A 12,431-nucleotide genomic window follows, 5' to 3' on the forward strand; every position below is an offset into this window, starting at 1 on the left:
TGGTCTACAGTCAGGGAGGAAAGCAGTGACTTTCCGTGGTATAAAAACCAACAAATAAACCCCATAGTAATCGAGTTCCTAACTCAATATTCTTAAGCCAAGGAAAAAAAACAGACATTTTCCTTAGAAAATAAGACTTAGATTAGATGTGAGAAAAGACTTCCTGAAAGTGCTTTGAGACGCTGAAGTATATGCGTATGTGTGTGCTGGGGATGGAGGAATGTTGGCAGGAGCTGCAAAAATGACATCTGATTATTTCTTAGATGGTTGTGAGAAAAGAGTAAATCACAGGACCTGTGCTATTCCAGGTATAGGTCTGTCTGGAGAGAGAGGGGCAGATGAAAGATCCTTCCCAATCTGGGGTGACTGTAAGCAGGAGAAATGACTCTCTTTCCATAAAAAGCAGAATTTTCCAACAGTGAAAACTGCCCAAACCTTTGTGGGGTTGTGGGTGCCACCTGACAAAAGCACACACGGACCAGCTGAAATACTGTCTGTCAGGTATGTCAAGGAAAAGACTAAGGTAAGAACTGGGTCTCTAAGGTCCCTTTCTGACTCATATATAACTGCAAAATATTGTTAAAATAATAAAAATCCAAGGACTGAGGAACACTAACCCCACTCATTAATCCATGATTAATTCCCAATACATACATGTTTTAGAACAGGGTCAGCAAACTATCTGTAATGACCAGATAATATTTTAGGCTTTGTGAGCCTTACTATGGTATCTGTCCCAACTAACCAACTCTGTCATTGTAGCAAGAAAGCAGCCTTAGACAATATGTAAACAAATGAGCATGGCTATGTTCCAATAAGATTTTATGGACACTGAAATCCGAATTTCACGTAAATTTCCATGAGTCATGAAGTATTATTCTTCTTTTGATTTTTTCCCCAACCATTAAAAAATATAAAAACCAATTTAGCTTTCAGGCCATACCAAAACAGGCAGCAGTCCCAATATGGCCCGCAGGCTATAATTTGCTGGGCCCTGTGCTAGAAACTTCAAGGCTGGTATTTTATACTGAGCTTTCAAACTGCACAGTTCCAGCAACCCATCCAACCCTATGTCTCAACCCCCTCCCCCTCATTCTGGAAATACTAACCACAGAAAACTTGTTAATTCAAGACAGCAAACAGATAAATAGAAACTGTGAATTCTCTAAAATCAAATAATCTAAACTGGTTATTAAAAAATAAGGAAACCTCTAACCATTGGAGAACTGCAATAGCTTCTCTTTTTATCCTATAAGAAAGCCTATTTTAATACTGACTAACAAGAGGAAAAGTCAGTCTGAATTAAAGACTTTAAAATGCAATTTTATTGTTCACCAAGGAAGTATTACTGCAAAGCAGAAGACCTAACAGGCCTGTTTTAATGAATAGATGACTCATCTGTAATCAGCACATTAATTGTTGGGATTCAAATGGGTGCTCTTAAAGCACTGGGAAAAATAGCTTCATTTTTAAAGCAGGTTAAGCATTCCCCCTACAACCTTTTTTAAAGTATCAATTTGCTTTGCAAACTGTCTCTTTCCAAAGATTGTAGAAGTAAACTTCCATAAAACCCTGACAGATTTATCACAAATTCTATGTTATTAAATTTCAAATTTTAAAGAAAGCCACATAAATTTGGGTAACACTTTCAGTATTACAAAATCAGTGCCATCACTTAGCCTCCCTTAGTCTCTAGGGTTGATACTGTACCTTTTGCCTTTTTTCAACCCCTTCAGATTATTTCGGAAGTTGTCCTCATATTGGAGTTTCACCTCTCTTGCCCCAGTCTGAAGATTCAGCCGCACGTGGGATCCTGCAGGGACAGCCTGACCTAAAAGCCAAGAAGAGAAAAGGCTCATGAGGTAGAGCGTCCTTGGAGGGGCACTGGGATGGAATGGCTAACAAGCCAACAGTTTATTCATTCATGAAGACCAGACTGCTGTGCTCAGTTACATCCTCAATCCACCCATCTCTCTCCTTTAAACACACAAACACCATCACATACATTCCTTTTGCTTATCTATAAGGAAATCTGCAAGGGAATGAGGCAAGGTGAGCGAGAGGATACACACTTGAATCTAGAGACCAACATCCCCTGATTAGAATCTGCATATTTAAGCTATTCTGTTTTCTCTAAATCGAGCTAATAAGCTTTCCTGCTATGTGCAGCAGGTGCACGGTAGATACTCACTCACTCATTGGTCAGGACATAGTTACATTTCTGTCTCCTCCATGACGCCCTTCCTGCCCTTCCCCTGACAGCCCCACAGAACCCCAGACAGCCTGCCATCCCAGCGAGCTTCCACCACACCACGTTCACCTGTTTGATGGGGCTCCTTCTATGAGGCTCTCTCCTCCCTGAGTGCAAGGGACTGTATCTCCTCCTTTTTGATTCCCCCACCCCTTGGGGCAGAGCTGGCCACATAAAATTAAGCCACAGCTTGCCACATAAATTTGTGGCACTTAACATTATCAGAAGGAAGAAGGAAGGGACTGGAAGACAGGAGGACAGAGCAAGCCAAGGAGGCAGGGAGTGGAGCCAAGAGAAACTGAAAACTTAACACCCACCTATCTCAGAGGAGCTGATCCATAGCTAAGAAAACAAACAAGTGTTGTGAATGGATGGGCTATTCATAGCATTGCACAAAACTACTCAAGGAGAGTTTAAAAGCAACTGTGCAAGATCACATACTAAAAATGGAGTGTTACGCCCATTCATTCATTCATGGAATTGATATTTACTGAGCAACTACTATACACCAGGCCACTGGAGTAGGTTCTAGGAATATAAAGATGCATGTTAATAGCTGCAGGGATAGAGAATTTCAGGGAAAAGATTTCTCAGGAGACTGGAAATTTGAAGCAAAGATGGTGCTTCTGACACTTCAACTTGGACTCTGTTTTCTCCTGCCAGAGGATGGCATTACCTTGCTAGTACTAAGTTTGATTCAAGGATCAAAAATTATAACAATCTGAAAAAATTTCTTCCAGGAAAGCCCACAGCACATGTTCTCTCAGAATGACCAGGTAAGCCCTGACTATTAACGATATAGCAAGAATTCAACAATTTTCGCAATTCTGGCATGATCACAGTGAACTGTGAGTTCTACCAGCCACTCTATCTCCAACCAAGGAGCCATGGATACAGCACACCAAGACATGCTGCTTCTGTTCCCTGCCACCCCACTTCACTAGGGACTTTCTGTATCTTTGGCTAAAAAAAGGGGGGGTGAGGATTTAAGTGTATGTGCATAATGATCTCCCTCTAACCCCAACCAAAATGCTTCAAGGATAAAAAATACATTCAGAGTAGAGTGAGAGGCTTCTCTGGGAGGCTTCCTGATAAAGGTAAGTTGGGGGTCAAATGAGGCAAAAAGTGAGACCCAGACTGGGAAGAGAGGGAATGCCAAGTGGAGGGAGCCCTACACGGAGAGGTGCCAACACAGAAGCTGACAGGCCACAGCAGTCAAGAAGCAGGCCAGGCCGGCAGAACTGGAAAGGGATATGGGGGTTGCCGGCCTGGAGCACCACCAGGAAGCCTGGGTTTATTTCCCTAGGATAGGAAAATAAGACTAATGACTGAGGAAGATGGCTCCAGGAGGAGATGAGGCCAAATACTGACAAGAATAACAAAGCACTGGCAACTGGCAACTTCTATCCCATCCCTATGATCGTGGGGCAAGAGGTAACTTCTTTAGTATTAATCTCATCCTGAACAGTGAAGGGGAAGGGAGGCCTCCCCTGGAGAGGTCTCAGACTGACAAAGCAACGTAGTCCCTTCCTGGCTGAATGCTAGAGAGATCATCCTTGATATCCCCCTCTGCTCTACCAGCTCCACACCCAACCTCTCTCCAAAACCTGAAGATTCTTCCTGCTACACGTCTCCACCCTCCCACCACCGCTTTTGTCCAAACTGCCACCACCTCCCGCCCGGACCCTCCCACAGCCTCCCGGCTGGCCTCCCTACTTCCTCCCAATCCAACTGTTCTTTACAATGAATGATATTTATTCTTTCAAAATACAAATCCATGTCATTCCCCTGCTTCACACCTTTTCATGGCTTCCTATTCCTCTCAAGATAAAGATGAAATCCTCACCCTGGACAATGGGGCCTACAGTATTGGCCCCTGGGTGCCTCTTCAGCCTTGTCCAACCCCATTTCTCTCACTCCAGGCACGCTAGCCTTTTCCCAGCCCATGAAAGAACTATGCTCCCTCCTACCAGGGGCCACTTCACCTGCTGTTCCATTGCCCAGAATGCTCTTTGCAACCCCAGCCTCCGTCTCCACATCCTTCCAATCCCCACTAAGGGCCACTTCTGAGAGGCATCCTCTATTTCCACAGACTAGATCTGTCTGCCCCCAAAGGCACCATGAACCCCTTCTTTATAGCACTTGTCACAATCGGTAGTTACATTTTAGGTTTTTTTATTTATCTGGTTACTGTAACTGCTCATCACTTCAGCCTCAGGGCCTATTCATGGCCCAGCATACAGTGAACTCTCAGTGTTCAGTGAACTCTCAATTCTTCAGTGAAAAATTTAAAACGAAAGAGAGGAAATCCTAGCTGATCTACAGGGATGTTGGAAGGAGTTTCACCAGGGCAGGTAGACTCATAACAATTAGTCACATTAACAGTTATTTTAAGTAATAATGATACTAATACTAGTAATAATAATAGTACCATAAATTTTCAGACTTTTGATCAAAGTTAGAAATGGAAAAGAAAAAACCACTTGAGTTTATAAGCTTCAGATATGACAGGTTAAGCCATGCCAAGCTAGCCAAAGAAGAGACTAAGATCAATGTATTTTATTTGGGGAAAATCCCAAAATTACTCACTTCACATAAGGCACCACAGGGGGCAAGAGCAACCACAATGGCATTCACTCAAAATACGGGTTACACTCATTTAAAATATACAAAAACATTCATGGCAGCAGCAGTGGCAAAAGCAACAAAAAATACAGTATTTCAACTGTTTCTACCCCATTGGGGAAAAGCCCAGGCCAAGTTACAGAAAGAGAGTATGTGATCTGACCTGCATCCTTCTAGGGCCCCCATGAAGGAAGATAATGTACCAGAACATGGGGGAAGAGCAAATCGGAGCACAGAGAAGTCACGAGAGATGTAAGGTAAGAGCGAGGGATTGGGGGGTGCAGGGCAAGGGGACAGGCAGAAAATAATACGGGGATCCAGAAAGGCAAAAAGGCCTGCAAAGCCCACATGTCTGTAGGTTTGGCTCCCTGGGAGCAGGTTCCAAGGCTGAGTACCCCAGCTCGAGGAAACCTCGTCCTTACTAAGTCAGGCCCCCTCATGCTTGAGTTTTGACTCCCACTTGGACTACCGCTGACTTCAATCACAGCCCAGGACCCATTTAACAACTCCTGCTTTTCCCAGGGGGACAGAAATCTGTGGTAGATTGCAACACTGTCACCAATTTTGTTCATCCTTGCCTGTCACCCTTTGCCATATGACCCTATAGTTCCTCCTACTAGCATCAGAGTGTACCTTCCTGTGCCTTGAATTTGGACTTAGCTTGTACATGCTTTGGCCAGTGGGATGCTAGCAAATGTGCCACAAACAAATGTTTGAAATGTGCTTGCATGGTTGGCTTTGTCTCTTGGTATTCTGCCACCATCATGAGAAGAATATGCCACTCACTACTAGCCTTCTGGTCCAAGAAGGATAGAGTAGACCTGGACCCAAACTTAGACTGGAGCTAAGCCCCGCTGAGCCCAGCCACGATCTGCCAAGTCTAGCTGATCTGCAGACATGTAAGCAAGAATAACTGGATTTCTTTTTAAATTTCTCACTCTGAACTACCTTTAAACTTACACAACATTTGCAAAAATAGTACAGAGAGTTTCCATATATCCTTCACACAGACTTTCTCAATGTTAATATCTTAAATAACCATACTACAATTATCAGAAATTAACAATACCATCAACCAAACTAAAGATCTTTTACAAACCTTACCAATGTTGCCACTAATGTCCTTTTTTGTTTCTGGATCCCACATGGGTTTTTCTCCCTAGGTTCCTGTAGTTTGCAATAGTTCCTAATAGTTCTTTCCTTTTCTTTTATCACCCTGACACCCCTGAGGAATACTAATCTGTTACTCAGGACTGTCTGGTGTCTTTTCATGATTAAACTGAGGTCTTACATCTTTGGCAGAAGCACCACAGAAATGATGCCATGTCCTTTTCAGTGTATGATATCACAGAGTTCGTGATGTCAATATGTTTTATTACTAGTGATACTATCTTTGATCAACAAATAAAGGTAATCTCTGCTGAGCTTTTCCACTGTAGTAAAAAAAAATCATGGGAAACTTTTTTCCACAGTTTGGCAGTTTCTCAAAGGTTAAATGTAGAGTATGAACCCCACAATTCCACACCTAGGTGTATACCCAAGAGAAATAAGAACATATGTTCACACAAAACATGAATGTTCATAGCATTATATAAAATAGCCAAAATGTGGAAACAACCCAAATGTCCATTGATTGCTAAATGAATAAACAGAATGTTGTATATCCATATAATAGAGTGCTATTCAGCAATTAAAAGGAACAAGAAATACTGATACATCCTACAACATGGATGAACCTTGAGAACATTATGCTAAGAAAACACAGAAAGTAAAAAGCCATACATCATATGATTCCTTTTGTATGAAACGTCCAGAATAGGTAAATCCATAGAAAGTAGATCAGTGGTCATTAGGGACTGAGGGAAGGGAGGAATGGGGAGTGACCACTAATGGGTAAGGCATATCTTTCTGGAGTGATGAAAATGTTCAGGAGTTAGATAGTGGTGGTAGTTACACAACATTGTGGATATGCTAAAAAAAAAAACAAAAAACACAGAATTACTAAAAACAAAACTCCATGGAGGAAACACTTTCAGATTATACAAATCTCTTTTCTCCTCAAACTTTTGCACACCATTATGAGAATCTGTCCGCAACAATTACGACTATGATGATTGTCTAACAGTGATTTTCTACTTTTCTCCTTCCTTACACATTTATTAATTGTGATTTCACTGCAAAGGAAAACTCTCTCTCCTCCATCTAATTATTTATTTATATTAGTATGAACTTATGGATATTTCATTCTATGGGTCCAACACTATTATTATTTTTTGTTCACATTGTTTCAGCAATAGCAATTAGGAGCTCCTTTGTTGGCTCATATGTCCCTTTGACAAATCCCTCCTCCCCACCATCATTTTCTTTTTTAAAGTATTTCCTTTCTTTCTGGTTCCATAAGATGTTCTGGGCCCATTTTGTATTTTCCTTTCCCTTCCCCTGGAATCAGCCACTTCTCAAGAGCCCTAGTGAGAATAGCATTTAGGAACCAGGATCTGGGTGCTAGACGTGTGCATTACTACTGGGGTGGCCAGTGCTTCTAGGCCCTCTCAGTAGACAGAGCTAGAAATTTATGTACACATATATACACACACCTCTACATCTCTGCATTTATCTGTATATATATTTTATTTTTATTTTATTTTTGAGACAGAGTCTGACTCTGTTGCCCGGGCTAGAGTGCTGTGGCGTCAGCCTAGCTCAAGCAACCTCAAACTCCTGGGCTCAAGCCATCCTCCTGCCTCAGCCTCCCGAGTAGCTGGGACTACAGGCATGCGCCACCATGCCTGGCTAATTTTATATATATATATTTTTTAGTTGTCCAGCTAATTTCTTTCTATTTTTTTAGTAGAGACGGGGTCTCGCTCTTGCTCCGGCTGGTCTTGAACTCCTGAGCTCAAACAATCCGCCGGCCTCGGCCTCCCAGAGTGCTAGGATTACAGGCATGAGCCACCGCGCCCGGCTTTGTATATATATTTTAAATTACAAGTTTATACTGATACTTCAATATCACAGGTTCGCTGTCTTCTCACTTATTTATAATTTCTTTCTCTAACAGTGAGAAACCTGGCTCCTAGTATCTACAATATACTTACTTATTGTTCAATTCTAGTATACAAATAGAGTAGTTTCAAAATTGCTAACCCATATCCCTGTGTGAAACACATTTACCAAATTAGATTACAACACGTAGGTCTTTTGTCATTAACTTTACAGCATCTAGTGAAAATACTGTTTCACAAAGTTACTTAGGTTATTAATAGTTCTTTTTGTTCCCACCCCCTTCAGTACAGTTATGTTATTAATTAGTAATGCTTGGTTCATTTGCTAGTGTTTATATTCCATTTTGTGGCTACTACCCTTCCACATGCTGGTTGGCTTAATTGTTTATTTGGGGGGCATATGAAGGGTATGCAAACTATTACTCTGGTTCTAAGAGTCAGACCTATACAAAAAGAACAGTGTTCTGTTCTTCTGTATACTTTTTAAAAAATATATAGTTACTGTTGTTTTAAGGACCAAGCTTTGAGGTGTTTTGTTTATTGTGGCAATTCATTCTAGTGGTCCTGAAACAAGGAAGTAAAAGCATCCAACATAACAGTTCTTTTTTCTGAAATTATATAGTTTCTACCTTTTTAGTATTAAAATGTCCTTTTCTAAAATGAGATGCTGATGATAGATAGTCATGTACTGTTTCTACGTTAAGGTCCTTAACTTAGCAAAGTAAGAAGTTGGTCTTGGTCTCCCAAAATTTTCTTTTAAGGTTTTTCTGGTCCATGAAACAGCACAGTCTAGAAACCACCTCTCTATTCTACCAACCTCCCCTAGGACATTTGAGAATTATTCCCACTGTACACTTTTAAATGAGTGAATCAGGTGGTAAATGAATTATATCTCAATAAAGTTCTTTTAAAAATGTATTCCTTCAGTTAAAGCAGTACTATCCCCTTTTGAATCCATGAACAGCAATTAGTCTATCAGATGCAGTTCAATTTGACAATAAGTATTTCCAGGGGCCAGGATAGAAAGCTTAGCTCAGAGCCTAGACATGGCCCCAGGAGTGCAGTGCTGAGAATGTTAGGAGAGGGAAAAGGGGCCCAGGAAGCCTGAGGCCATGAAGCACCTGAGCAAGAGAAACCCTGGTAGAGGGGCAGGTAAGAAACAGTGATCTGAGAGGTAGGAACCAACTCAAATGCCCATAGGAGGCAGGCAGGTAAGAGAGACGAATGTAAGAAAACATGCAATGGTGAGGGCTGTGAAAAATGCCTCTTCTAAAAGTATTCAAATTTAAATATATAAAAGCCTAACAAAACATCTGACCAATTTGTGACTACTGGAAAAGGTATTTTTACCTATTAACAAATTTTGCCTGACTCAGTCTTTGTCCCAGTCCATCCCAGTGCCCAGTGATTAGAAACTTGTCCCTTCTGGATTCCCAGTGACAGGGTCCTCCTCAGGTAGTGACCATAGTGAGGCTGTTGTATAGCCTGGCTGCCCCACTTCCAAGGAGACAGGGCCAGCTGGGAGGAATGCATGGTGCTCTTGTGCCTGTCTTGGCATCAGATGCTTCAGTAGGGGGGTGAGAGGTAGGAGGTGTCCTCTGTAGGCTCCTGCTCAGAAACTTTCCACTCCAGGGACTTCCAGTCATACTCAGACTCAACAGCAGAAAGCCACAGGCTGCCCGGGCTGGCCATGCCACCATAAGCCCTGGAACTCTGCTACCCACTAAGCTGTCTTTGATGGCTGGCTGAATTTAGCCGAATTCCTTTATCTTTCTGAATCTCCATGCCCTTATGTGTCAAATGAAAAGAATTTATCATGTCTGCTTTTTCCCTAATGTGCTACATTGTTGTCAAGAACAAATGAGAAAAGAACTGTGTCGGCGCTCTGAAGAAGTAAAAAGTGCATCAGGAAAAACAGCCCCAAAAACAGCCCCCAAAAAGTAAATGTCAACTCAGATGAAGCAAAGACATTTCACTTGTCAAGTCCTGTAGGTATGTGTTAAGAGTAAAAACTCCCTATTATGCTGAGTTTCTGAAGGGCAGGAACCAATTACTCGTGCCCACAGCTCAGGCTCAGCCCCAGGCACACAGTAGGCCTCCAGAAAGGTCGGCCTGAATGCCAGCTCCCCCTTGCCCAGATTAAAAGGAATAGAAAGAACATGGAACAGGAAGCAATGCCACTCACCTCACTGGGGCCTCCAAGCTCCTAACTAGGGCTGGTCAGAGCTGAGACTTTACAGGCCTGGTTGCCATGACTACCACAGCCCTATCCTCCTGCTTCTTTATTCAAAACCCCCAAACAAGTCCTGGCAAGATCCGTGCTTCACACAAACGAGCATCTATCTGACAGGCAGGACTTGAACAGAACCAGTAAAAAAAAATGTGCACAAACCTCTCTAGGGAGCTCAACCCCGAACCAATACTTATTTTTATTATTTTTTTAAGGGAATCACAAATGGAGACCTTCTTCTTGAACCGCAAAACCTGTAAGGAGTCATTCTTGATTGTGGTTACATTTATGCATTTTTAAAAGGACTAAACAATGACAAATGGAGAAAAACAAATATTCTCCAAACTGATTTTCATTCTGAGTCAGAGAAGAGGTCTGGCATAGCTTCCAAGCAAGGGCAGAAATCCTTAACCTGCATTAAAGCCCGTTGGAACAAAAGACTCCATAGCGTCCCTCAGGGAACAGCTACCCTAACAGCTACCCTCCATCACCCCAGGACTACCCCCTAAAGTCTCATCCGCTGCACCCTAACCACTGTCTCCTTTTCAGTCCTCAAGAAGGACAGATAATAGCTGGTCACCAAACCTCTATACACAGTATTCACAGGAGCAATGCTCTCCAAGGACAAGGACTATCAGTGCTACTTGGAAGATTTCCTGTGTTATAGTGGGAAAGGCACCTTGAAGTCATCAAGACAAGGGCTCAAAGCAACCACATCTAGAACATGGAGAGCCTTTTAGAAGGGGCATTTTTCACAGCACTCACCATTCCACGAGTGGCTGGTCAACGAGCCTTCACTGAGGATTGGGCAAGAGACTGCTCTTTTCCAGGCACTCCTTCTACCCACTCAGAGGCCACCTGCTGTGCTGGGCATTGGGAAGGATGCCACCATGAATAAGACTAATCCCTGCCATTGAGGACTATGCAATAAATGGGGTTGAAGGCAAGGACACTTAGAATTCTGAGTCCGGAGAACAGCTTTCAGGCAAGCAACGAGTAACTTCATATGAAGCACTTGGAGCTCAGTTTATAAAACAGCGAGACAAGAAGCGGGAGACCAGTTTGGCAGGCTGTCATAATCATACTCATCAGACATAATGAAGTCTGAATCAGAGGAATGGGCAGGGAATGGGAAGACTGAGACAGCAGCAAAGGACGATGGTATTTTGGCCAGAAAAACTAAGAATCCTGTGGGCCCCCTTCCCCACAAAAGCATCAGATCTTTAAACAAGCACACTATCTTCTTCCACCAGCCTAGGGGACTTACCACAGCTGCAAAATTTAATAAATTCAGGGGTGAAGAAAAAGAGACCGGGGAGAAGGGGGCAGAGGGGCTACTTTCATGCAGAGACCCATGATGGGCCTCCCGCACCTATTTCCTAGCCAGCTCGTTGCGTCTGCTCCCCTTCCATCTCTACCCTCAGTATGTCCTGTGTTCCTTCTAATCTTAGAAAAAGGCCCAGTACGTGAGACTGACAGGTACAGCACAGCACCTTAATCACAGCATTTGGGCTTTTACATCCATGTTGGGAATCTGGTTTTTAATGACCCTGTTGACTACTCTCCTTATCTACCCCTGCTCCCTCACCCCCACAAAACCTTGAACACAGTCAGACCACTCAATTTTCAGTTGTGTGTATGTGTATGTATGTGTTGGGGGTGAGGAAACTGAGAAAACACTCAAGAAAATTAGAAGAGAAAGAGAATCACCAAGAGGCCAAACATCAGGCAGTTGGAAGTGAACCACAGCCCAGCTACAGCTCTTCTAGCTCTCTGAACCCACTTAGAAATTATTGAGTCAAATAAAAATGCATTTTAAAAAATTATCACGGTAATTGAAGTTAACCCTGAGATACCGAAATGAGCTTCACTTCATAATAAAGAGGGGGGAAATTGGCAAACTAGGAGTGAAAAAGTTAAAAGTGGCTGTTTCCCAGGGGTCAGGGGCCTTAGCTCCACCACTGTTCATTTTCTGGAAAAGACACTAGAGGATTCCAGAGTGTCTGCATTTCCCACCCAGGCACAATTTCATTAGCAGCTCATTAGCAGGAGTGGTGCAACCATTTCTGACTCTTGTTTCTCATAATATTTATTGGTTAATTGACACTTTGAACACAGGTTGACTGAGAACCAAATGAAAGTGCTAAAACCGCTCATTAGTCAAATTTAAAACACAAAGATTGTATTCTAAACATACCCTTTGTTACTAGTTTATTTTCCTCAAACAGAAGTCAAAATTTAATAAGGGGGTTAAAAAAGCAAAGTGCCCAGAAACAGTACTTTAATTTTTAATCCCTTTTCCCCCCTACCCTGTCAGTCCCCA

At 42.5% G+C, this 12,431-nt stretch overlaps 1 protein-coding gene across 1 annotated transcript in view; it reads right to left on the bottom strand.

Moving 5' to 3' along the window:
• Window positions 1–12,431, bottom strand: part of SIL1 (SIL1 nucleotide exchange factor) — a 195,929-nt gene that overhangs the window by 77,864 nt on the left and 105,634 nt on the right. The window contains exon 4 of the mRNA XM_045550923.1: window positions 1,711–1,831. Coding sequence (XP_045406879.1) covers window positions 1,711–1,831 — 121 coding nt within the window. The remainder of the gene's footprint in view (window positions 1–1,710; window positions 1,832–12,431) is intronic.

The sequence above is a fragment of the Lemur catta genome, chromosome 5, assembly GCF_020740605.2.
Source record: "Lemur catta isolate mLemCat1 chromosome 5, mLemCat1.pri, whole genome shotgun sequence".
NCBI lineage: Eukaryota > Metazoa > Chordata > Mammalia > Primates > Lemuridae > Lemur > Lemur catta.